The sequence below is a fragment of the Neomonachus schauinslandi genome, chromosome 2 (genome assembly GCF_002201575.2).
Source record: "Neomonachus schauinslandi chromosome 2, ASM220157v2, whole genome shotgun sequence".
In the NCBI taxonomy this organism is placed as follows: Eukaryota; Metazoa; Chordata; class Mammalia; order Carnivora; family Phocidae; genus Neomonachus; species Neomonachus schauinslandi.
Genome location: NC_058404.1, coordinates 113,507,459 through 113,533,185, shown reverse-complemented (window position 1 = coordinate 113,533,185; position 25,727 = coordinate 113,507,459). Strand labels below are relative to the sequence as shown.

At 37.9% G+C, this 25,727-nt stretch overlaps 1 protein-coding gene across 1 annotated transcript in view; it reads right to left on the bottom strand.

The window, feature by feature from the left end:
• CFI (complement factor I) overlaps positions 1–25,727 on the bottom strand; it is a 57,683-nt gene that overhangs the window by 14,886 nt on the left and 17,070 nt on the right. The window contains exons 3-11 of the mRNA XM_044912642.1: positions 19,874–20,153; positions 18,102–18,255; positions 14,255–14,436; positions 13,288–13,401; positions 13,078–13,188; positions 4,900–4,941; positions 3,219–3,254; positions 1,253–1,356; positions 984–1,087 (exon numbers count right to left, since the gene is read on the bottom strand). Of these exons, the coding sequence (XP_044768577.1) occupies positions 984–1,087; positions 1,253–1,356; positions 3,219–3,254; positions 4,900–4,941; positions 13,078–13,188; positions 13,288–13,401; positions 14,255–14,436; positions 18,102–18,255; positions 19,874–20,153 (1,127 nt within the window). The remainder of the gene's footprint in view (positions 1–983; positions 1,088–1,252; positions 1,357–3,218; positions 3,255–4,899; positions 4,942–13,077; positions 13,189–13,287; positions 13,402–14,254; positions 14,437–18,101; positions 18,256–19,873; positions 20,154–25,727) is intronic.

Sequence of the window (25,727 nt, the reverse complement as noted above, 5' to 3'; positions counted from 1 at the left end):
TCTGCTAATCCACAAAATGGGAAGACTAATATTTGCCTCTTAGGGCTGTTAAGAATATTAAAACAAAATAACATATGTGAAAATGCCACACCCATTATCTGGCCTGTTGGAGGCACTCAACAAAGGATGTTTCATTCATTCTAAAGATCAGCACTGAGGCTGGAAGCCCAAACTCTGTCCTTCAGCTGACCTTGACTTGTTATCAGCACCTTTTGTGTATTGCCCTTAAGCTACTGGTATAGATTGAATTGTGTTCCCCTAAAATTCCTATGTTGAAGACCTACCCCCCAACATTACTAGATTTGGAGATAGTCTTTAAAGAGGTAATGAAGTTTAAATAAGGTCATAAGTGGAGTTCTGAACCCATACGATTGGTCTCCTTACGGGAAGAAGAAGAGACATCAGTGATGCACGCATGCAGCAGACGAGCCAGCCAGCGCTGGAGCAGCACGTGAGACAATTAGTGTGGAGCTTTGAGCAGTTCCTTTACTGTCTGGAACACATATCAAATACATTTAAGGGTATGTGGAAGGGGCAAAAAAGATTTGTGCATTTGAAGCTTTTAAATGCATGAGGCTCTTAAACAACATCCTTGTTGAAGAGAGACCAGAGAAAATGCCAGGTTAGTATCACCTTTTCATAAACTTTTTGGTCATAAACTCTTCTCAACAGTTTGGTCCTAACTCTACAAAACGTAGGTAGTATCTACTTGCTTTCCCATCATGCAAATGAGTCACGTGACAGAACTTGGTACCTATGGGTTTGATCTGAACTTGCCATCTGGGATCATAATTTGGTCTGGGGGCGGGGTGGGGGGGAAGAACACAGATGGCCTCTGGGATTCCGATCATGAATACTGGAGGGGATTTAGCTGTCAAGAGAGTGGAATTTGTCACATGCTTTTATCTATCATCTGCCACAATCTCTATTACCCACTTTCATTATTTCAGGGAATCCAAAATCTTTTTGGAGACATTTTTTACCTGACACAGTGTGCAGCAGTTACAATCCAACACCCTCCAATATAAATTCCTCCACATTTGATTTTCTCATTTTCCTTAATTGCCACCTGCCACGGGAAGTCTCCCTGTAAGAGACATTAGTGTGGTCACTGTCATTCTACCAGACGGTGATAGACAGGTGGCCTTAAGATATGCCCATTGCAAGACTCCCAGTCTCTTATCATTATGTATCTCCCCCACCTTTCTTTGTTTTTCAAACTTGGACTGCTCCTGGGAAGTAACAGGTTTACCATGTGTGCTGGCTTTCCTCCTACGACTCGTTTCCTTCGAATGGGCACGCTGTTTTTAACTCCACAGGACACTTTAGGGAGAAATGACTTTATCCGTTTTCTTTCTTCAAGAAAGGAAGAGATTGTATCATTATGACTTTGAACCCATTACTTCTTGATAATTTATGCCACAAAACCAGCAAAGTCACTGCTAAAACAAAACAGGCTGAATTGATTAATAAATTATTTTAGATGCTAATTGGTACTGTTTTTACCTTGTTCAAAAATTCTGGCTTAATATGAAAATTGGCTTGATTCTATGAAGTTCTGCCTAAAGGTACAATGGTGGCAGAAAGAGGCTAGCTGAAGGGTTAAACATTTTTATCTCTGCCTTTGGCAGAGAGATAAAAGATGTCACATGGCCAGGCATACTCAGGATGAGGGTCTCATTCAGAAATCATCAGAATGAGCTGACAACATGGGCACCTATATCTTCTCACTTTCATAGTTTTTACTTTACAGAGGCTGTTCATATGGAATTCTTTTCAATAGTATTAACATTAATGATGTTAACATTTGAGCACTTTCTGTGTCAGTCCTCGTGCTAAATATTTTGTATGTAGTTTATTTCATCTAATCATCATATTAACCCTGCAAGGTAATGTGCCAGGGACCCATGAACAATCCAGGATCAGTGGGCGAGGGGGTATTTTCTTGGTCACTTGACACACGATGATATTTCCTTCCTCTGTGAACATTTAGATGTGGCACACTTGTCACAGAGACACCTGGCAGAGCAAGGCTTGAGATGGGAATTGGCGGAAGAATTCATGAAAAAGGGCGAAAGTAAAAATATAAGCTGTTTTCCTTATTCTTTCTATATATTTTAGTACATCATGAGTATTTTTACAAACTTGCTTCTTAGGCCCAAATGAGAAAGGAAAATTAATATCACTGTCAATTACTTTGGGCATATAAGAAGGAGGTGGGTCTTTAAGGAAGAGAAGCCGTGAGTGAATATGGATGGGTTTTTGTCTGTTTGTTTGTTTTGTCCCACCCATTCTAAGAACTGGGTTGGGGGAAGAGTGTGATGGTAAGTTTTAAATTTGTTCTTGGACCTTTAAAAGAAGAGAGACCTCATCTACTGAGGATTGTGGAAGCAACTCAGGCACTATCTGAAAACCAACGCTACGTTGAGTAGAAAATAAAGGGCCTTTGGTGAAAAATCTCCTCGGACTGATGGCTGTATCTTCAAAATCTAAATCTTTCACTTATTGCCTGATGAAAAAAAATTGTTAATTAATTTTGGGGCCTGGCAATTAGAAGAGAGTCTGATGTGAACTTCAGCCTAAATTCCCCCTAAAACAGGGAGCTCTTTTATTCCCAATTTGTAGTTGAGGTTAAGTTATTCACCTAAGGTTACACAGTTAATAAATAACTGAGTCAGGATGACTCAAGTCTGTCTGACCCTAAAACTCTTATTAATTACTGTCTCCGCAGGGACTTAATACTTTAATTTAATTTAGCTCTCAGTGAACAACTGGCTGGGATACAGATCTTCACAGACCTTCTGTTATCAGGATTTAAAACATTGAAAAAGAACCAATTAGCTCAAGTAAAGTCTATTATTTTTCTATTTCAAAATGTCATGGGTCATGCTCGAAATCTGGTTGTTTTTGACAAAACTGACATGACAAAGCTCATAGCAAATAAAAAAATGTTATGTAGCTCTAAAATATTGTTTTCCCTTCAAAATTAGCCTTGTGAATTAACCCATTTTTAAAAGCAGTTCTCAAGAAACATTTATGTGTGTTTTTCTTAAAAGTGATAAGAAGAGTATTGTTATTTTTTTTCTATTTACATTGATAGCAAAGGTAATTGTTGCTTGAATTAATTATATATACACACATACATACATACACACACAACATTAAAATGCAGACGTAAATCAAGGAAGCACTAGTAAAAAAGAATAATGTTAATTTACCTTCATCCATATCAGCAGTCAAAAATTCTGTTTCTTCTATAATAAAACAAAAAGTTCCAATGTTTATGGTTGTGTTTATAATAGAAATTAAATAATTAAAATTATTTCAACTTTGATCATAATTTTCTGTCTTAAAACCTGTCCTCTATTGGGGCGCCTGGGTGGCTCAGTTGGTTAAGCGACTGCCTTCGGCTCAGGTCATGATCCTGGAGTCCCGGGATCGAGTCCCGCATCGGGCTCCCTGCTCGGTGGGGAGTCTGCTTCTCCCTCTGACCCTCCCCCCTCTCATGCTCTCTCTCTCTCAAATAAATAAATTAAAAAAATCTTTAAAAAAACAAAAAACAAAAAACAAAAAAAACCTGTCCTCTATTGATTGATTGATTGATTGATGAGAGAGAGAGAAAGCGTGAGCACACACACATGCATGGGCATGCACGAGTTGGGGAGGGGTGGAGGGAGGGAGAGAATCTTAAGCAGGCTCCATGGACACAAACTTGATCTTATCACCCTGAGATCATGACTGGAGCCAAAATCAATAGTTGGATACTTAACCCACTGAGCCTCCCAAGCGCCCAAAAACCTGTCCTTTGTTTAAAAAGGACAGTACAAATCCTCAAAGTACACCATCTTATTTCCTTTCTATACCTAGGTAATTGTGAAGGCTCAGGATGAACTATGTAGAAATTTTGCAGGTACCAACTAGAGGTGTCTCTTGGTACAAGTGAATGGTGAGACTCATGGTGCTGTAGTTTTCTGCATTTAGAGTAGGCAAAATGCTTGGGTCAGAGAAGGAAAGCTTCTTTTTCAACTCTGATTCACAAAGTCCTTACATAAGGTAGGGAACAGTTACTAACACTGACTGAAACAGTACTCAGCTGACATTAGAAAGGCCTCTGTGCCTGCACTAATGTGAAAGCTGAGTTATTGCTCACACGTGGTCATATCATGTGTGATTAATAGCTACATTAAAATATAAGAAGAGGGGTGCCTGTGTGGCTCAGTCAGTTAAGCATCTGACTCTTGATTTCCGTTCGGGTCATGATCTCAGGATCCTGAGATGGAGCCTCGCATCAGGCTCCATGCTCAGCAGAGAGTCTGCTTAAGATTCTCTCTCTCCTTCTCCGTGTATGCCTCCCCCAGTTCACTCTCTCTCTCTCTCTCTCACACACACATACTCTCTCTCTAAAATAAGTAAATCTTTAAAAATATATATAAGACAGGGGCGCCTGGGTGGCTCAGTTGGTTAAGTGACTGCCTTCGGCTCAGGTCATGATCCTGGAGTCCCGGGATCGAGTCCCGCATCGGGCTCCCTGCTCGGCAGGGAGTCTGCTTCTCCCTCTGACCCTCCTCCCTCTCATGCTCTCTGTATCTCATTCTCTCTGTCTCAAATAAATAAATTAAAAAAAAAAATCTTTAAAAAAAAAAAAATATATATATAAGACAGCAGTAGCTTTGTTTTGCTTCAATTCTGCAATATTCCAAGAATTTAATAAATTTTTTACCTTGAGCCACATGTAAAAAGCCACATGTAAGAAAAACAAAAATTTACCACAGCAAAGGATAATTTTTGAGAAAAATGAATACCATATCAATGATATTATACATATATCATAAAACTACAATACCTTATCCTTGTTTTCAATTCTGTAATATAAATTTTCTATTATAACAATGTATTTACCTTTAATTTCAGGATGTCCTTTAATTTCAGGATGTCCAGTTCCTAAAAACAAAACAAAACACTCACTGTAGCAAAAAGATAATGTTCACCTGGATAAAAGATACACGAATCATTAATATCTCAGAATTGGTATAACAACTTAATTTTTTTTTTAAAGATTTTATTTATTTATTTGACAGATAGAGACAGCGAGAGCAGGAACATAAGCAGGGGGGAGTAGGAGAGGGAGAAGCAGGCTTCCCGCTGAGCAGGGAGCCCGAAGTGGGACTCGATCCCAGGACTCTGGGATCACGACCTGAGCCAAAGGCAGACACTTAACGACTGAGCCACCCAGGCGCCCAACAACTTAATTTTTTTACAAAGATAAAGGGGAATCACAGTATGTCATCTTTCTTTGATTTTTAATACCACATAACAGATGTTTCATATTGCATTTAAACACATACCAATTTCACTACGGCAAGGAAATAATTTTTACTTGAGGTTTATTTTTTTATTTTATTTATTTTTTTTAAGATTTTTATTTATTTATTTGACAGAGTGAGAGACAGCGAGAGCGGGAACACAAGCAGGGGGAGTGGGAGAAGGAGAAGCAGGCTTCCCGCGGAGCAGGGAGTCCGATGTGGGGCTCGATTCCAGTACCCTCGGATCATGACCTGAGTCGAAGGCAGACACTTAATGACTGAGTCACCCAGGCACCCCTTTACTTGAGTTTTACTTTTCTTTCTTTCTTTCTTTCTTTTTTTTTTTTTAAAGATTTTATTTATTTATTTGACAGAGAGAGACACAGACAGAGAAGGAACACCAGCAGCGGGAGTGGGAGAGGGAGAAGCAGGCTTCCTGCTAAGCAGGGAGCCCGATTCAAGGCTCGATCCCAGGACTCTGGGATCATGACCTGAGCTGAAGGCAGACGGTTAACGACTGAGCCACCCAGGCGCCCTTTACTTGAGTTTTAAAAAGAGATGTATATTTTGGATATATTTGAACACATACGGACAGCAAATTTACTATACAGTTATACAAAATGTATAACCCTGTTAAACTTATATTTATAAAAGTTGGGCTTTCCAGGATACATGAAACCAAGTTATACTCCAAACTTCCCTTGGTTTAGTGATTCTGATCTGTCCACTGAAAGAGCAATGAATATATTAATATTTTTATTTTACATCTCTTCTCTCATTTGCTCTTGCTTAGAGAGTAAAAATTAGAACAACTACTGAAATACAAAAGGTGGTGCTCACTCTAAAGAAGGGTAAACTGAAGTAATAATGACAGTTGACTAAATGTATTTTTGATATGGATTCAAGAAATTCATTTAAAAGAAGTAAGTTTTATGTTATGGTTACTCCCTGGCAGTGGGATTTTTTTTCCCCCTGATAAGCCAACAAATTCTGTTTTTTGACCTTAAACTTTAGAGTTTTGAATCAGGAGAAGGAGAAGATGGAGGGAAAAGGAACAGAAGAGGAGGAGAAGGAGAAGAAATCCCAAATATCATTATACTGAAAAAGTGAAATCAAACTGTAGAGCTTCAGAGGAAGACAAATACTGCATGATCTCACTTATATGTGGAATCTAACAAAACAAACTCATAGAAAAAGAAGTCAAATTTGTGGTTACTGGGGCAGGAGTAGGGGGTGGGGAATTAGGTGACTGTGGTCAAAAGGTACAAACTTCCAGACCAATAAGTGCTGGGGGTGTAATGTACAGCGTGGTGACTATAGTTACCGTTGCTGTATGGTATACTTGAAAGTTGCTAAGGGAGTAAATCCTAAACGTTCTCATCAAAAGAAAAAAAAATGTAACTATATGGCATGATGGATGTTAACTAAACTTACTGTGGTCATCATCTCTCAATGTATGTCTGTCAAGTCACTATGTTTTACACCTTAAACTTACATATGGTGTTGTATGTCAATTCCATTTCAATAAAACTGGGAAGGAATGACTCTCAAGCTTCACTGGCAAGAGTCATGACTTACTGTCTTCCTCCTTAAAAAATGTTTGGAAATTTCTTTCTCTCCTCTCTTTACTAAGGTTTTAACTATATTTAATGGACATAAAAGTATTTTGCTCAACTGCTTATATAAACTTCAAAAGAAATAATATGATTTGAGATCCTAAAATGTGTTTTTACGTTTAAAAACTGATGTCAATGGGAAATTAAACAAGACTTCAGTAAAGTCAAATAATACCAAACAATAGCAAAACATATTATCAATTCATTTATCCATATATATCTCCACCATGTATTTAATGCTTACCTGTAAGGCACATGTGGAATATAAAAATAATCAGATTCTGTTTTCAGGAACAGGGCCTGGCACACATAGTAAGAACTTAATAAATATTCATTGAGTAAATGAATGAATATAATAACTTCCAGAAAGCACTGATGTAAGTAAGAAGACAGTCTGTGTGACACAGAGTAGGTACTTGGTAAATATTTTTACCATCAGAGGTTTTCCAATGAGCACCAAAAAACAAAGAGCATTAACTCATTGCTTTGAAAATTGGTAAGTAGAGGGAAAGAATTAAAAACTATGCTTTCTTTCTACTATGAATTGCATTTCATGGAAACAAAATAGTTGATGAAGGAAAGTTCTTCTCTATAGAAAACCAATTAATAAATGCAGAAGGAATGCTGAATTAGAAATCATCATCTTGGGGCACCTGGGTGGCTCAGTCGTTAAGTGGCTGCCTTCAGCTCAGGTCATGATCTCAGGGTCCTGGGATCGAGCCCCGCATCGGGCTCCCTGCTCCACGGGAAGCCTTCTTCTCCCTCTCCCACTCCCCCTGCTTGTGTTCCCTCTTTAGCTGTGTCTCTATCAAATAAATAAATAAAATCTTTAAAAAAAAAAAGAAATCACCATCTTATAGTTCCTATTGACAAATTGGATCTAGGCAACAATCACACAGGCTACTAAAAACCATTAAGATGAAAGGTTATGGGGGAACTTTTTCAAAAAGGAAAGATCAAGCTGGTCCAGTGATCAATTTTAGCATCATTAACAGTGGGATGCCCAGAGAACTTGACATTTTATGTAATAGAAAGGACACAGCACTACCCATCAAGAATTCTTGCCTAAAATATTGAACTTTGTATCTCATCACATCTCTGTAAATCCAGAATAAGGAACATCCTGTAGGCAAATGACCAAGTTTCTTTAAAAATCAATGGCATGAAGAAAATTGGGGGTGGATAGGTAGGTAACATTTCTTAAATTGAAGTATAGTTGACATACAGTGTTATATTAGTTTCAGGTGTATGACCTCATGATTCAACAATTCTATATATTATGCAGTGATGACCACAGTAAGTGTGGTTACTGTGTCATCATGCAACATCATTACAATATTATTGACTATACTCTCTATGTTGTACTTTTCAATGACTTACTTATTTTACAACTGGAAGTTTGTACTTCTTCATCTCCTTCAACTAATTCCCCCATCTTCCCCACCTACCCCTGGCAGCCACCAGTTTGTTCTCTGTATTTATGGATCTGTTTCTGCTTTTGTTTATTTGTTGGTTCATTTGTTTTGTTTTTTAAATTCCACATATAAGTGAAATCATAAGGTATTTGTATTTCTCTGTCTGACTTATTTCACTTAGCATAATTCTCTCTAGGTTTATCATGTTGCAAATGGCAAGATGTTATCCTTTTTTTTTTGACCTGAGTAATATTCTAGTGTGTGTGTGTGTGTGTGTGTATCACATATTCTTCATCCATTCATTTGTCAATGGACACTTAGGTTGCTTCCATATCTTAGCTATTGTAAATCATGCTGCAATAAACATAGAGGTACATATAGCTTTTATGCATTTGTGTTTTTGTTTTCTTTGGGTGAATACCCAATAGTGGAATTGCTGGATCATATGGTAGTTATATATACATATATAAAATTTTTTTTTGAGAAAACTCCATACTGTTTTCCATAGTGGCTGCACCAACTTACATTCTCATCAACAGTGCACAAGGGTTCCCTTATCTCCACATCTTCACCAACACTTATTATTTCTTGTCTTTTTGATATTAGCCATGCTGACTGGTGTGAGGTGATATCTTACTGTGGTTTTCATTCACATTTCTCTGATGATTAAAGATGCTGAACATCTTTTCATGTGTCTATTGGCCATCTATATGTCTTCTTTGGACAAATGTCCGTTCATTCCTCTGCCCATTTATTAATCAAATTATTGTGTGTGTGTGTGTGTATGTGTGTGTTGAGTTGTATAAGTTTTTATATATTTTGGATATATCATTCACAAATATCTTCTCCCATTCAATAGGTCACCTATTTATTTTGTTGATGGTTTTCTTTGCTCTGCAAAAGCTTTTTATTTTGTTTTAGTCCCAATAGTTTATTTTTGCTTTTGTTTCCCTCACCTGAGGAGACATACTAGAAAAATGTTGCTAAAGCTGGCATCCAAGAGATTACTGCTTATGTTCTCTTTTAGGAGACTTAGGGTTTCAGGTATCACATTTAGGTCTTTATTATTTTTTTAATTTAAATTCAATTAATTAACATACATTTATGTCTTTAATCCATTTTGAGTTTATTTTTGTGCATGGTGTAAGAAAGCAGTCCAGTTTCATTTTTTTGAATGTACATTTCCAGCTTTCCCAACACCATTTATTGAAGAGATTGTCTTTTCTAGATTGTGTATTCTTGCCTCCTTTGTTGTAGGTTAATTGACCATGTAAGCATCAAGCATGTAAGCATGTAAGCATGTGGACTTTCTATCCTGTTCTATTGATCTATGTGTCTGCTTTTATGCCAGTACCATAATATTTTGATTACTATAGCTTTGTAGTATATCTTGAAATCTAGGATTGTGATACCTCCAGTTTTGTTCTTTATCAAGATTGCTTTGGCTATTCAGGGTCTTTTGTGGTTCCATACAAATTTTAGGATTCTTTGCTCTAGTTCTGTGAAAAACACCATTGATATTTTGATAGGGATTGTGTTAAATCTGTAGATTACTTTGGGTCGTATAGACATTTAAAAAAATATTTGTTCTTCTAATCCATGAACATGGTATATCTTCCCATTTATTCGTGTCACTTTCAATTTCTTTCATCAATGTCTTATAGTTTTCAGAGTGTAAGTCTTTCACCTCCTTAATTAAATTTATTCCTAGGTATTTTATTCCTTTGGTGCAGTTGTAAATGGGATTATTATCTTAATTTCTTTCTCTGACAGTTTGTTACTGGTATATAGAAACACAACTGATATCTGAATGTTAGCTTTGTATCCTGCAATTTTACTGAATTTATTTATTAGTTCTTATAGTTTTTTTTGTGGAGTCTTTAGTTTTCTTCTTTTTTAAAAAGATTTATTTATTTATTTGAGGTGGGGAGGGGCAGAGGAAGAGAATCTTCAAGTAGACTCCCCACTGAGTGCAGAGCCCAATGCAGGGCTCCATCTCAAGACCCATGAGATCATAGCCTGAGCCTAAACCAAGAGTCAGGTGCCCAACTGACTGAGCCCCCCAGATACCCCTAGAGTTTCTATGTAAAGTATCATGTCATTTGCGAATGGGAGTTTTATTTTTCCTTTACAAATTTAAATGCCCTTTCTTCCTTTCTTTCTTTCTCTCTTCCTTCCTTCCTTCCTTCCTTCCTTCCTTCCTTTCTTTCTTTCTTTCTTTCTTCTTTTTCTTCTTTCTTTCTCTTTCTTGTCTGATTGTTAAGACTCCAGTACTATGTTGAACAAAAGTGGCAATAGTGGACATCCTTGTCTTGTTCCTGATCTTAGAGGAAAAGCTTTCAGATTTTCACCATTGAGTATGATGTTAGTTGTAGGTTTATCATATATGGCCTTTATTATGTTGAAGTATGTTCCCTCTAAACCACTTGGTTGAGAGTTTTTATCATGAATGGATATTGAATTTTGTCAAATTCTTATTTTGAATCTATTGTGATGACAATATGTTTTTATCCTTCATTTTGTTAATGTGATGTATCACATTGATTGATTAGAGGATATAGAACCATTCTTGCATCCCTGGAATAAATTCCACTTGATCATGGTGAATGATCCTTTTTTTTTTTTTTTAAAGATTTTATTTATTTATTTGAGAGAGAGAGCACGAGCAGGGGGAAGAGACAGAGGGAGAGGGAGAAACAGACTCCCTGGTGAGCAGGGAGCCCGATGCGGGACTTGATCCCAAGACCCTGAGATCATGACCTGAGCCGAAGGCAGACGCTTAACCGACTGAGCCACCCAGGTGTCCCCATGGTGAATGATCCTTTTATGTATCATTGAATTTGGTTTGTTAATATTTTGTTAAGTATTTTTGCATCTATGTTCATTAGGGATATTGATGTTTAATTTTCTTTTTTTGTAGTGTCTTTGTCTAGTTTTGGTATCAGGGTAATGCTGGCCATGTAGAATGAATTTGGAAGTTTTCCTTCCTCTTCCTTTTTGGAATAGTTTGAGAAGAATAGATATTAACTCTTCTTTAAATGTTTGGTAGAATTAACCTGTAAAGCCATTTGGTAGTGAACTTTTGTTGTTGGGAGTTTTTTTGATTACCAATTCAATTTCATTACTAGTAACCAGTCTGTTCAGATTTTCTATTTATTCCTGGTTCAGTTTTGGAAAATTGTATATCTCTAAAAATTTATCAGTTTCTTTTTATGTTGTCCAATTTGTTGCCATATCATTTTCATAATAGTCTCTTATAATCCTTTGCATTTCTGTGGTGTCAGTTACTTTGCCTTTTTCATTTCTGATTTTATTTATTTGACTCTTCTTTCTTTTATTTCAATGACTCTGACTAAAGATTTATCAATTTTGTTTATCTTTTCAAAGAACCAACTCTTGGTTTCATTGGCATTTTTAGTTGAATTTAATTTTATTTTATTTAGTCTCTATCTCATTTATTTCTGCTCTAATCTTTATCATTTCCTTCCTTTTATTAACTTTGGGCTTTTTTGGTTCTTCCTTTTCTAGTTCTTTTAGGTATGATGTCAGATTATTTATTTAGGATTTTTCTTCTTTCTTGAGATAGGCCTGAATTGGTATAAACTTCCTTCTTAGAACTGCTTTTGCTGTGTCCCAAAGATATTGAACCATTGTGTTTCCAGGTGGGTAACTCTTACACTTGATCTTACCCAAAAGGCCGAGAAGCGTAATTCTTAAAGAATAAAAGATACGTTAAAAACTTAATAATCAAAGAGAATGTTAGACTCTTTTGGACCTTGATTCAAACACACTGTTCTAAAAGGACATTTTTGAGAGGGGTGCCTGGGTGGATCAGCCAGTTAAGCATCAGATGACCCTTTGTTTCAGCTCAGGTCATGATCTCACAGTTGTGGGATCAAGTCCCACATAGGGCTCTGGGCTCAGCTTGGAGTCTGCTTCAGATTCTCTCTCCCTGTCCCTCCTGCTCACTCTCTCTCTCTCTCTCAATCTCTCTCAGATAAATAAATAAATAAATAAAATCTTTTAAAAAAGCTTTTTTGAGACAGTTGGGAAAACTTGAACATGGGCTGTTATTAAGCAGTGTTAGGGAATTATTATTATTAGGGATACTAATGAGAGTATATTGTGTATGTATAACATGTTTGTATCATTAGAAATGTATGTAGGTGAAGTGACATGATATCTCAATGTGCTTTAAAATACTTAAACAAGGGGAACCTGGGAGGCTCAGTCCTTAAACATCTGCCTTCGGCTCAGGTCATGATCCCAGGGTCCTGGGATCGAGCCCAGCATCAGGCTCCCTGCTCCGCGGGAAGCCTGCTTCTCCCTCTCCCACTCCCCCTGCTTGTGTTCCCTCTCTTGTTGTGTCTCTCTCTGTCAAATAAATAAATAAAATCTTTTAAAAAAATTAAATAAATAAAATAAAATACTCAAACAAGCTGAACAAGACTGGCAAAATACTGATAATTGTTCAAGCTGGGAGAGAGGCACATCTTGGTTCATTCTAATAATCTGTCTATTTTTGTTATGTGGGAGCTTTTCTGATAAAAAGTTCTGAAATAACAAATGTATTTAATAAATGAAAATATGAGAGAACATTCCATAGTTCTTCGAATGCCCACTCAGTAGTACTCTTACTGCTAACACTCCCCTATACCCACTTAAGATTACAATTTACCTAAAAGAAAGTTTCAGAGTCCCCAGATCAAGTAATGGAAAAACGTAACACAAAACCTTAATTACCTTCACAACCAATTTCATCTTCTCCTGTAATGCAATCCACCTCACCGTTGCACTTATATTTGTTTGGAATACAAACACCAGATTTACAGAAGAAACTTTTGCCTCGGCATCCTACACAAACATACATAGAAGAAGGTTTTTATTTTTATTTTTTCATACTTAAAATCCAATAGGATAGACTCTGAAATGCAGTGGGGGGTCTTCTATTACCTGTACAGCACAGTTCGTCACTCTGGTCTCCACAATCATTGATACCGTTACAGGCTCTCTTTTGGGGAATGTATTTCCCGTTCACACAGTGAAAGGAGTCATTTGTTAGAGGAGCTGTAAATTAGGAATTCTCTTTGTGAAATTTATTTATGGAGTTGTAGGTGACATCCTGATCATATTTGGAATAATGAGGACATTAAGATAAAGTCAGGCATCAAATAGAAAATGATATAAAACATACTGGTAACATCAACATAATATATACGGTTAATAGGGAAAATGAATGTCAATGCTGGTTTATGGAGGCCCTTTCATTATCTCTGAAAACCAGTATTTACTGCGGAGGTCTGTACTTGCTGAGGTTGGGGGAGGGGGCTCAGGGATCATGGGCCCTTGCTCACATCTGCAAACACCGGTGTTCACCCATTCCTTTTGAGCTGCTGCACGAATCCTCACTTCTATCCCATGACTTACTTGGGCAGTGCAATTTATATTTTGATGGTATTTTTTTTTTTCTTTAGCACCAAAAAAGGCTTTAGCCTTTAAAACCCTATGTATGACTAAAATATTCCCATGTCAGGACCGAGGAGGAAAGTGGCAGTGACTGTCTTGAGACTATGGTCACTTAAATATTTTAAAGACATTTTGAAGTGTGTAGGCTGGGCCTCTCAAAGGAGATATTGAGGTTTCTTCTGATGTTTGTATTACTTATGTTTGTGGTATTAACTTTAATCCAGATGTTTCAGCAAGCATAGAGGAGTCAGGCAACTTTGCTCCCCATGTAGGAACCTGGAGAGAAGTAATATTTGAATGCAAAATGGTACAATAGAGGAAAAGCACCAATTTAGGTTCTAAAGCCTAAATTGTTAGTTTACTAAAGCCTAAATTTGTTTGTTTACTACCGATGTGGTGTGCAATAAACAATTTTGAAGGAAGCTTTGAAGTTTCAGGCAAGTACTCTACCAACCTGCATTCTGTGTGTAGCAAACCAAACTAGCGAAATCCTGGTCATTTTTAGTTCTTCTCTTAGTAAAAGTACATTCAGCCAAACTCGTCTCTAATCCTCGACAATGCACTTGGAGACATTCAGTGGAATTTATAGAGAGATTTTCAGGAATCTCAAACTGTTTTTGAATATCAAAAGCACCTCTACAAATAGAATAAATGAAACATTAGGGTAGAATGATTAGTATTTTGCATTTATAACCTTACTGTAGGAGGTAAGGAACTAACGTAATTTCCTCTAATTTTCTACATACGAGTGATACACTGAACAAGATGCTTAAATTCTCTGAGCCTCAGTATCTTCACCTGTAAAAGGGAATATGATAATCTCAGCTAGTTTTGTAAAGATTAATTAAAACAATCAATTTAAATTGGCTAGCCAGAGTACAAACGTGGCAAACACTCAGCAAATATTAGTGTCCTCTTGTCTGTTTCTTGTTAAGGAGAACTCTTTCTTCCACACTCTTGATGTTTCCTTCCAACCTGAGATGAGTCATTCTTGGCTTCTCTCCATCTCTTAATTCCTTTTTGCTCAAGGAAAGGGAGTAGAATAATCAGTCAGGGAATTTTGGAATTATAAATCAGGCAAGGTTAGCTCACCTTTTCCATCTTTCCTTTTGGGGACCTCTTCACATGCCTCATGCTGTAAGGCTTACCTGGTTGGCCCCATTGTTGCTTAGAATTTGGGAGGTTAAGTTGGTTTAATTATAGCAGGTTCATTTTGTTTTTATGCCAAGCCATGTCCTCAATTCAGCCTTGACAGTATTGAGGTGATATTTTGGCATCTATATGCCATTGCTTGGATTTCAAAATTTGTTCAGAATTTGTGCTACCTCCATGACTCAATATACTAGAGATGATGAGTTACAGTAAACTATTCTTCTAGAACATTCAATTGCTCCCTGCTTCTCTTTAGAAGGAAATGGAGGAAATGGTGTTAAAAATAAGAAGTTGAGCAAAGATGTATCAGGTAAATATAAACAATAACAAAGCAATAATGGCAATATAAATATTAGATCAATTATAATGAAAGGCAAAAAGAAAATAATTAAAGGGAATGAGAAAGGCATTTTTAATGATTTCAGATCAATAATGATGATAAAAAGGAGTCATAAAACTGTGCCAAACAGCATCAGAATATGAGAACATATGAGAGCCATTGGGGCAATCTCATAGGTAAATAATTTGAAAAAAACCTCTCAATTTAAAATTATCTAAAAATACTAGATAAAATGCATTCCATGAGCTCTTCTTTTTTTTTTTTTTTAAGATTTTATTTATTTATTTGAGAGAGAGAGCATGAGCGGCCAGGTGGAGTAGAGGGAGAGAGAGAAGCAGACTCCCAGCTGAGCAGGGAGCCTGATGAGGGGCTCAATGAGCTCTTAAAGAAGTAAGAGAAATACCCACTGGCTAAAATAAGAGAAGTCTGGGGCACCTGGGTGCTTTTGTTGAGTGTCTGCCTTTGGCTCAGGTCATGATCCCAGCGTCCTGAGATGGAGCCCCACATCGGGCTCCCTGCTCAGCGGGGTGTCTGCTTCTCCCTCTCCCTCTGTGATCTCTCTCATTCTCTCTCAAATAAAGAAATAAAATATTTAAAGTAAATAAATAAAATAAAATAAGAGAAGTCTGTCCATTAGCTCATACAAAATATGATAAGAGCAAAATACTGGGACATCAAAGATGGAGAGGGTTTCCCATTAGGTTGAATTATAGGTTGTAGGTCACAAACTGTCAAAAATCACAAATATCTTGTGGCTCCATTTAATAAGATACTCTCACTAATGAACTACTAGCAGATGTGGTTTAGGAAGAAGGAAACTGAATTTAGAATAAAGTTGAGAGATGCAAGAAGCAGCAACAAACCAAGATGTTGGTAAACATGAAATAAATCTGAGTAAGCACTAGCTGAACAGCAGTAATAATAATAACTTATTATATAATGATAGCAATTAACTTCAGGGATATATAAAAATAATGTGGAACTAAATGCTGGAAACTTGGTAAAAATAGTGACATTCCTTATATTATTCCTAAGAGGGTGAGGACTTCCTAATTCAAGAATTTATATTATAAGGGCGCCTGGGTGGCTCAGTTGTTAAACGTCTGCCTTTGGCTCGGGTCATTGTCCCAGGGTCCTGGGATCAGGGCGAGCCCTGCATCGGGCTCCCAGCTCCGTGGGAAGCCTGCTTCTCCCTCTCCCACTCCCCCTGCTTGTGTTCCCTCTCTCGCCGTGTCTCTCTCTGTCACATAAATAAATAAAATCTTTTAAAAAAAAAAGAATTCATGGTATAAATGTGAAGATAACCACTAAAGGAACAGAAATAGGATGTATATAGTTTACAAACCAAGTAGAGGGGGCTTGGGGGGATTAAAAAATACAACAACTTTATTAACCCAACAGAAATTAGAAAAGGAAGAAACAAATACACAGAAAAAACAGGGTAAATAATAATACTAAAATAAGATAGGGAAAATAAATTCAACAATGTAAATAATCACAATAATGTAAGTGGACTAAGCTCTTCAGACAGTTATTGTCATATTGGATTTTTTTTAAAAAATCTAGATACACGGTGTTTATAAAGGACACATTTAAAAGATAAAGATAGAAAGCTTGTAAGTAAATAAACAGGAAAAGATTTGAACAAAGCAGTTAACAAGCTTACTTATTTTAATGGACAACATATTTATTATATAGAACCCTGCATATGAAACATTTAAAATATACTCAGCACAAAATAAATAAAATAAAATATACTCAGCACAAAGCAAGTGTCAACAAATATTTAAACAATTGTCATCATATAGAGACCATTCTCTTACCACAGTACAATTAAGTAAGGAATCTATAACAAAAAGTTAACTGAAAGAAAATATATATTCATTAGGAAAGTAAAAAAGAAACTTCTAAATCAAAAAAGGAAATTATACTGAAAATCAAAAAGTATTTCAAATTGAACAATAAATAAAACACAACTTTTATGCCACTGAGACTTATGGCATGCAGATGAAGCATTATCTAGAGGGAAATTTGTACCTTAAATGCTTACATTAGGAAATAAGAAAAGTTGTAAATCAATGAGTTAAGTAAGCATTTAACTCAAGGAATTAGGAAAAATACAATAAAGAAAAGAAGAGAGAGAGCCAAAGGGAACAACAAAACTTAATGAAGTTGAAAGAAAGTAACAGACAGTTTGCCTATAAAATATAAAAATCAAAAACACAATCAAATAGATCTCTTCAAGGTTGATCAAGAAAAAAGAGAGAAGGCATAGATAAACAATATTAGGTATGAAAAAGTGGACATAATTATAGACAAGCAGAGATAGATAGTAATTAACATATTTACAACTCTCTGGAACTGCAAAGGATTCATATCCAGATACTTAAACAAACTTACAGATGCTCTGTGCTCAGTGGTGTTCTAAGTGCTGGTGAAACATGAACATATTTAATCCTCATAACAGTGCTATGAGGCAAGTTAAATATGAGGAAATTACGGCAGAGAAAGACTGGGTAATGAAAAAGCAAATAGTTGGGGTGCCTGGGTGGCTCAGTTGGTTAAGCATCTGCCTTTGGCTCAGGTCATGACCCCAGGGTCCTGGGATGGAGCCCTGCATTGGGCTCCCTGCTCAGCGGGGAGTCTGCTTCTCCCTCTCTCATTCCCCTTGTTTGTGCACTCTCTCTCTGTCAAATAAATAAATAAAATCTTAAAAAAAAAAAGATACCTTATCTTAGAAAAAAGAAACAAACAAATAGTTGGAACAATAAAACCAATCCTGGGAAAATCCACTGACACAAACACTCACTGTTGAAATCCAAGGTCAAAACAGGCCACATTAGCCTCTGTCATGCTCCAGGGTTTTTTACATATGAACATTGTCTTATCTTGGTCTACAAGTTTTACTTCAACAATTCCTTCTGAAGTGATATTTCCATACTTTATGGAAACACTAAATTGTCCTAAAATTAAAAAAACAAAAGAATGAGCAATATTTAGGCATTCACCGTTTCTCCTCTTGATGAAAAGCCTTTAAAATAACAAAAGAGATAATTTCAAATTAACATTGAACACCATGAAGGTTTTCATAAATAATAGTAAGCAATTATTTCATAAGGCAACGCTGTGAAGACTACAGTGATATTTATCCTCCACTTTTACACCTGAGGTTAAGTTGCTCGCTCCAGTGGGGAAGCCAAGAATTGGAAGCTACCATATTGATCTCACTTCCGAGTCTGTGCTCTTCAGAGTAAGCCAAATAATTAGGATGTAAAAAAGTTTTATGTATTCTCATATATTTAAGGCATTTAATGCCTCAAGAAAACAAAAGTGTGCTGCTGACAAAATCTTCATTATTGCTTCCCTTCTTTCCCACAGGCAGTAGAGAGCTCTCTTCTTCCTGTTCCACAGTGCTTCAAGATCTTCACTCAGCATCACACAGATATTTAGGCTACTGTGTGCCAGGATATGTCATGGTACCTTTAAAAATAAAGTTTTGAGTGCCTGGGTGGCAGTTGGTTGAGCGCCTGACTCTCGGTTTCAGCTCAGGTCCTGATCTCAGGGTTGTGAAATCAAGCCCCAGGTCAGGCTCCTCACTAAGCGTAGACTCTGCTTGACTTTCTCTCCCTCTCCCTCTATCCCTCCCCACTGCATGCTCTCTCTCTCTCAAATAAATAAATAAATCTTTAAAAAAGAGAATGTTTTGAGTATTTTTTATCAGTTCATGAAATGCCTGTGATAATTGATATCAGAAGATAAGCCTGAGGTTTGCTATCATAGCTAAAATTTCATGAGCTCTTTTTGTGTGCCAAACACTGTGTGAAGACCTTTACATACATCATTTTATTTAATTTTCATGAGGGTCTTGTGAGTTAGGAACTAGTGTTACTCACATTTTACCGATGTGGAAAAGGGGTCTGAGGGTCACATAGCTTGTCAATAACCGAGGTGGGGTGGAGGGGCTTGCCACTAAATCTGACAGTGAAATCCCTAACCTTAACTACTCCACAAATCCACCTATCAGCATCCCAGCCTCCTCACTGCATTAGGAACCTGGATGGAGTGTAGACAAGCTCTTTCGTCTGATGTGCCAAGTTTGCTAGGTTAGAGCATGTCCTAGGTCAGCAGTGGCCCGAGCTCCCCTTAGATCAGGGCCAATGGGGTTGGGGCTCTCTAGGGGTAGGGGCTGGTGGGATGGATGCTGGAAGAAATTACTGGAGATGGAGGTCCAGAGGTGCATCAGTATCCATCTCACGTAAAGACTTGTTCACTGGGTTCTGAACCAACTCAATGGCTCTGGGAATAGTTCTGCTGGGCAGGTAGAAGTGAGGGTGGGATAATTTTGAAGGCCTGAGCAGCAGAGAATGGCACAGGCACTAAGGGGAAGGACTGGCCTCAGGGCCTTGTGCTGTGGTCTCAAAGGCTGACTAATTTCTTTAGTTAGCACCACAATTACAAGTGAGGGTCTAGAGGGGAATTTTGAACTGTCATCACAACATTTCACAGCAAAATTATTTTCTAACAGAAAGTATGGTAAACAATTTCCTTCTTACATCATAGATTCAACTAGGCTTTTCCTACCTTCAGCTGTGCATGCTCCGTTATTTAAAAATTTTGCTCCTGGATGAAGACATTCATAACTCTTTTGGTGACAGTAAGTTGGGTAGGTTTTCCCGTTAGTTGAACACACTGGGGTACTATTCTTTGGGCACTGATAAGGGAGTTTACAAATACAGGTCCTGTCGATGCATTTCTGCCATGGTTGGCAGAAGACTTTCTTGCAGGAGAGATGTGTGTATTTTTCAGTTAAGCACTTTTTGTCTACCAGATCCTTTTGAGGTGCGTTTAATATTGAAGAGAGCTGTAAAACACAAAATAAACACTAACAAACTAAAAATCTTCTTTTTGGAGTTGATTAAGTGAAGGAAAGGAACAAAACAGACTCACCTACCCCACAGTACAGATGAGGTGATGTGGTGTAGTGGCTTACGGAATCACAAACCTGACTTCTAGTCCTAGCTTGGGTACTTACCCTTACTTGAGGGTAAGTTACCTACCCTCAAGAATTGTGTGTTTCCTCATCTGGAAAATGGGGCTAATATCTTCTATTTTGCAGGGCTATTGCAAGGATTAGAAATTATAAACATATAATGGTTGACAGGTACTAGGCATGAAATCAATGGGAGCTATTATTATCCTAAAGCCAACATAAAATTCTGCCTTGGAAGAAATCAATGAATCTCATAAGTCATATTAAGAAGTAAAAAAAATGGTGCTAAATATAGTCTTGTGGAATGAATTGATGAATGAAATTGGTTAATTTTATTAATAAATGCAAAACCATTTATTAAACTCCTGCTGTGTATAAAGTTTCTCTAAGATGAACGTACATGGGCTCTGTCTTCCAAGGGCTTGATATCTAGGCAATAAGACAGAAACATAAGGGGTACCTGGGTGGCTCAGTCGTTAAGTGTCTGCCTTCGGCTCAGGTCATGATCCCAGGGTCCTGGGATCAAGCCCCACATCAGGCTCCCTGCTCGGCGGGAAGCCTGCTTCTCCCTCTCCCACTCCCCTTGCTTGTGTTCCTTCTCTTGCTATCTCTCTCTCTCTGTCAAAAATAAATAAATAAAATATTTTTTTTAAAAAAAGATAGAAACATAATAGCTGGGGAACAAGGCAGATTGTGGTAACTGATATAGCAGTGGTACAAATACAACACAGTACTCTTGGAGAACCAGAGTGGAAGAGAGTTAGTCTTTCTAGGTGAATTTAAAAAGGCCTCATGGAGGTGGTAGCATTTGAGCAAGGTGAGGAAGGACAGATGCTAGCAGAGGGCTGGTGCTAGCAAAACACAGGAAGGATGGTGCAGAATGTATTTAGGGAATCATGAGCAGTTCCAACTGATGGGCATATGGGGTTTTGTATGCTTCAAATGGGGTGGTCACTGGTCAGGAAACTGTAGGAGGCAGCAGCAGTGGAGTATGAGAATGGTTTGGAAAGACACTCAAGCAAGCAAAAGCAATAGGAGTGGACAATTTAATCCATGTAGGTTTGAGGGTGGGTCCTAGGTTTTGAGGTTGAGTGATGGTAAAGATGTATAAATGCTATTATGAATTTGGTTGGGACCTGTTGAGTATGAAGTGTCTGAAGGACATGCATCTGGAAATACTTTGTGGAAAAGGGATATCTGGTGTGTTTCTAAAGCTTGGAAGACAGATTATTAGCTCATTTATTAGTTAACTCAATAAATGAATTAGTAAGCACCACTCTGCGCCAGAGAATGGCCTAAGGCTAGGACCAGAGGAATAAAACTCTCTATCCAACCCAAAGAGAGACAGGCAAGCCTGACTGACAATTTATCTGATAGAGATGGGCTGGGTATGCCATCAGGACGGTGTTCTGGGCCCTGGCCTGACTAGGAGGCTCCGGCACATTTCCAGAAAGAGCTAATTTGGGCTGAGTTCTGAGGGTGCTGAGCAGAAGTCACTGGCAGAGGAGGTGGTGGGTAGGCACTTTAGGCAGGACTGTAAGAAAGAGAACAGCAGGCTTGATTGAGGCTGGAGAATAGAAAGGGAGGGTGGTGGAGGATAAGAGAGCAGGTCCTGAGGGGAGCCACTTTAAGCAAGGAAGCAAATATGCATTTGAGGAAGATCTTGGAGATCAGATCAGACAGGCAGGAGGCCAACTAGACATGCAGGAATCCAGGGGAAATATGTGGAGGGCTGGGAACAGACCAAGTGGGTCAAAAATGAGTTGTGGAAAGCCAGTGCTGGCTCCGTCCCCTAGTTGGCCCATCTGGAGGATGAGTGTCTCATCCTTTAGTCTCCCCAGCCCCCAGCAACAAGTCTCCCTCTCTTTCTCAGTGTCCTCCAGCTGCAATAATAGCCACTGAGGGCAGAAACAAATTGAACAATCTTTAAATACTGTCATGAAAACCAGTCAATTAAGACTATGCAAAAATTTGCATCAGCTCTGAAAGTCATTCCATTGAATATGCTTTTCAGTAAACTTTATTAAATCGCCACAGAAACAAGAGAATTTGACAAACTGGTCATTCACTACACTGGTTTTTGACACACTGATCTTTGAAGAAATCTATGAGTCACATACTTTTCATGGTTACATGTACCTTTTTTGTGGCACTTTAAGTAGAGTTGAAATTTTTGTAATTATTTAGCTCCTATAGCTTCCACTGAGAAGATTGTAAGTGCCCTGATAGCAGGAAATGTCACCGTTCTACATATCACCCTTATATTGAAAGAGAGACATTCCAATTGGGTGCAAGGAGAAAGCAGCTTGATTTTTTTAGGCTTTATCCCTTTAAATCCTTCCTGAGGACTCATTTTCTTCTTGGTCTTTGGACAGAAACATGGGCAAGTGTCATAACTTTTCAGTCATTCTTAGATTAGAGCAAAAACAAAAACAAAAAACTAAGACTTTTAGTCCCAGGAACAGTTGTAAAACAACAACTACAATATCCAGTTCTCTGTAATCACTGAAACTCTGATTTTCATTTCAGATGAAAGCTTCTTCTCTTTCCCAGCTCAGACTTGCTTTAAGGGCTATGGTAGAAAGGGCTAGGGTGAAAAAATGCCCAAAAAACACAGAACATTGAGGAGAATTTATATTTAAGGAGCTGAAGATGTGCAGCAAGTAAAAGAGAGTTTGCTTCCCTGCTAGAGAGGGGTCCTTTGCTCCATGTGTTTAATGCTGCAGAGAGCTTCAGAGGATGAAGACTGAAAAAGGGCCACTGAATTAGATGAACAAAGATCATTGGGACTCTTCAAAGAAGTAGTCTTAGTTGAATGTTAGAAGCAGAAACCAGGCTTAGGTGAGTTGAGGCCAGAATGGGAAGTGAAGAAATGAAAGCAGAAGTACAGGGTAGCCATTTGATTGGCCTTGTGCTTTGACATGGGAGACTGAACACAGGCTTTAAAAAAGTCTCTGCTTCCGGGGCACTTGGGTGGCTCAGCCGGTTAAGCATCTGACTCTTGGTTTTGGCTCAGGTTAGGATCTCAGAATCATGAGACTGAGCCCCTCATTGGCCTCTGTGCTCAGTGCGGAGTCTGCTTGAGATTCTATCTCCTTCTCCCTTTGCTCCTCTTGCTCATGCTCTCTTTCTCTCTCTCTCAAATAAGTAAATAAATCTGTAAAAAAAAAAAAAAAAAAAAATCTCTGCTTGCTCTCCAAGGTCCACTAAAGTGAGGGTAAAGGAATTTTTTAAAATAAGGTGTAACCAATACACCCAAAGCGAATAGGGAGATTGTTAGAGGCAATTAGTTAGGTTGTAACAGGATGCCTGGAGGCCAGCAAAGAAGTCAAGGCCAGCTATCAGGAAGTCAGGGGCCTGTCCTGGCAGCACTCCAAAAAAAAAGCCAAGCCAGATTAAACCAGACAGGCCCAAGATGGCTGATAAGATGGATGGGTTGGATCAAGGCTTCAGGGCCCGAGGTCTCCACAGTCCACCTAGCAACAAGAGACTTGAGATGTTATCAAAATTTTGAAAGCTGGAAAGCAGGCGGGCTGGTGGTAATAGATTTAGCAGACCAGATGGAACTAAAAGGCCTAATGAGGAAAGGCCATAAGAATAAAGCAAATTCACCCCACAGACCCCAGAAAAGTTTAGGAATTAGTACTTTTGAGGGGCGCCCAGGTGGCTCAGTCATTAAGCATCTGCCTTCGGCTCAGGTCATGATTCTAGGGTCCTGGGATTGAGTCCCGCATTGAGCCCCGCATCGGGCTCCCTGCTCAGCAGGAAGCCTGCTTCTCCTTCTCCCACTCCCCCTGCTTGTGCTCCTGCTCTCTCTATCTCTCTCTCTGTCAAATAAATAAATCAAATCTTAAAAAAAAAAAAAAGGAATTAGTACTTTTGAAGAAGATGGAATGACTAAAAATCCAGGCAATTGTTTTTTTTTTTTTTTTAAAGATTTTATTTATTTATTTGAGACAGAGAGAATGAGAGAGAGAGAGCACATGAGAAGGGGGAGGGTCAGAGGGAGAAGCAGGCTCCCCGCCGAGCAGGGAGCCCGATGCGGGACTCAATCCCGGGACTCCAGGATCATGACCTGAGCCGAAAGCAGTCGCTTAACCAACTGAGCCACCCAGGCGCCCCAGGCAATTGTTTAAAAGAAATGTTTGTATAAACTTGTTATAAAGAATCTGATATAAATAGCAGAAGAAAAAAAATAGCAGAAAAAACAGCAATGATTTGAAAGTGGTTGTCTCTGGATGGAGAAAATCAGGGTGAGGATGGGTGTGATAAGGGTATTTTATAAGCAAAGATAATTGGTTCATGATCTTATCTGACTGGTCAGTATCTACGCCCAATAACATATTTACATTAACAATTAAACATTTTTAGTATTACCATGGTTTTAAGCCTCATTTGTCTTTGTAAACTATACACATGGATTAATTTGATAAACATAATTAAATGAAAAAGAATATCAGTGTGCTTTCAGCAGAGAAAAATTAAGTATTAAGCTTTGAAGGAAAATGGATGGGATAGTAGCATAAAGGGACACAGAATAAAGAGAGACTTTGTTGTTGTTAGGATATAGGAGATTTCATAACAACTATAGGCTAAGATCAGGAATCTAACAGAATAGGAAAGACTGAAGCTTTAAGAGGAAGGGAGCAATATTGTTGAAACACAACTGAGAAAGATATAGGAGAAGGTATGATCAGGGAATGGTGGAGAAGTTTGCCTTAGAAATTAAGCAGTTTCCTATTCCTACAATTTTTCATTGTAAGTTAGAATCAATTTTATAATAATATTACATTTTAAATTTCAGGTTGATGGTAATGGCTAACACCAACACAGTGGCTGTTGACAATGGCAATAATCAAATGAGAGCTAGAAAGTTATCGTGGGGCAGTGGATGGGGACAGAAGAGTAAGATTTATTTATCTGCTATGTAAAACATGATGACAGCAGGCTTTAATGCTGAGGGGACTGGGTAAGTTACATGTGTCTATGGGTCCTCAATGCCTAGAGTAGTGGGCTGATGATGTCTAAAGATATTATTAAAGGGGTTTATAAATGTATACCAGTCTTTGCCTGAAACAGATTATAAATTATACCTCATACAGTTATGTGAACTCATCTTTCCAATGTATGTAGATGCTATTAAGATTACTAAGCAAAATTATTTAAATCATCACTGAGATTATAGACTTTGTCCCTTCCTTCCCTCCCACAATAACAGATACTAAAAGAACAATTACTATTATGTATGTGGTTGATGATATAAGATGGGGTGATGGATCAAAAGGTTTCTTAGTGTTTATCTTTGTGGTAAACATTAATACTGTTTACTAAAATCTTATTTTACTCTACTTCCAGGTAAATGGGAAGATTGCATTCCTTCCTGAGGTTGGACATGGTGGTGATTTGCTTTGGCCAATGAAATGTAAGCTGAAGGAACATGTAATG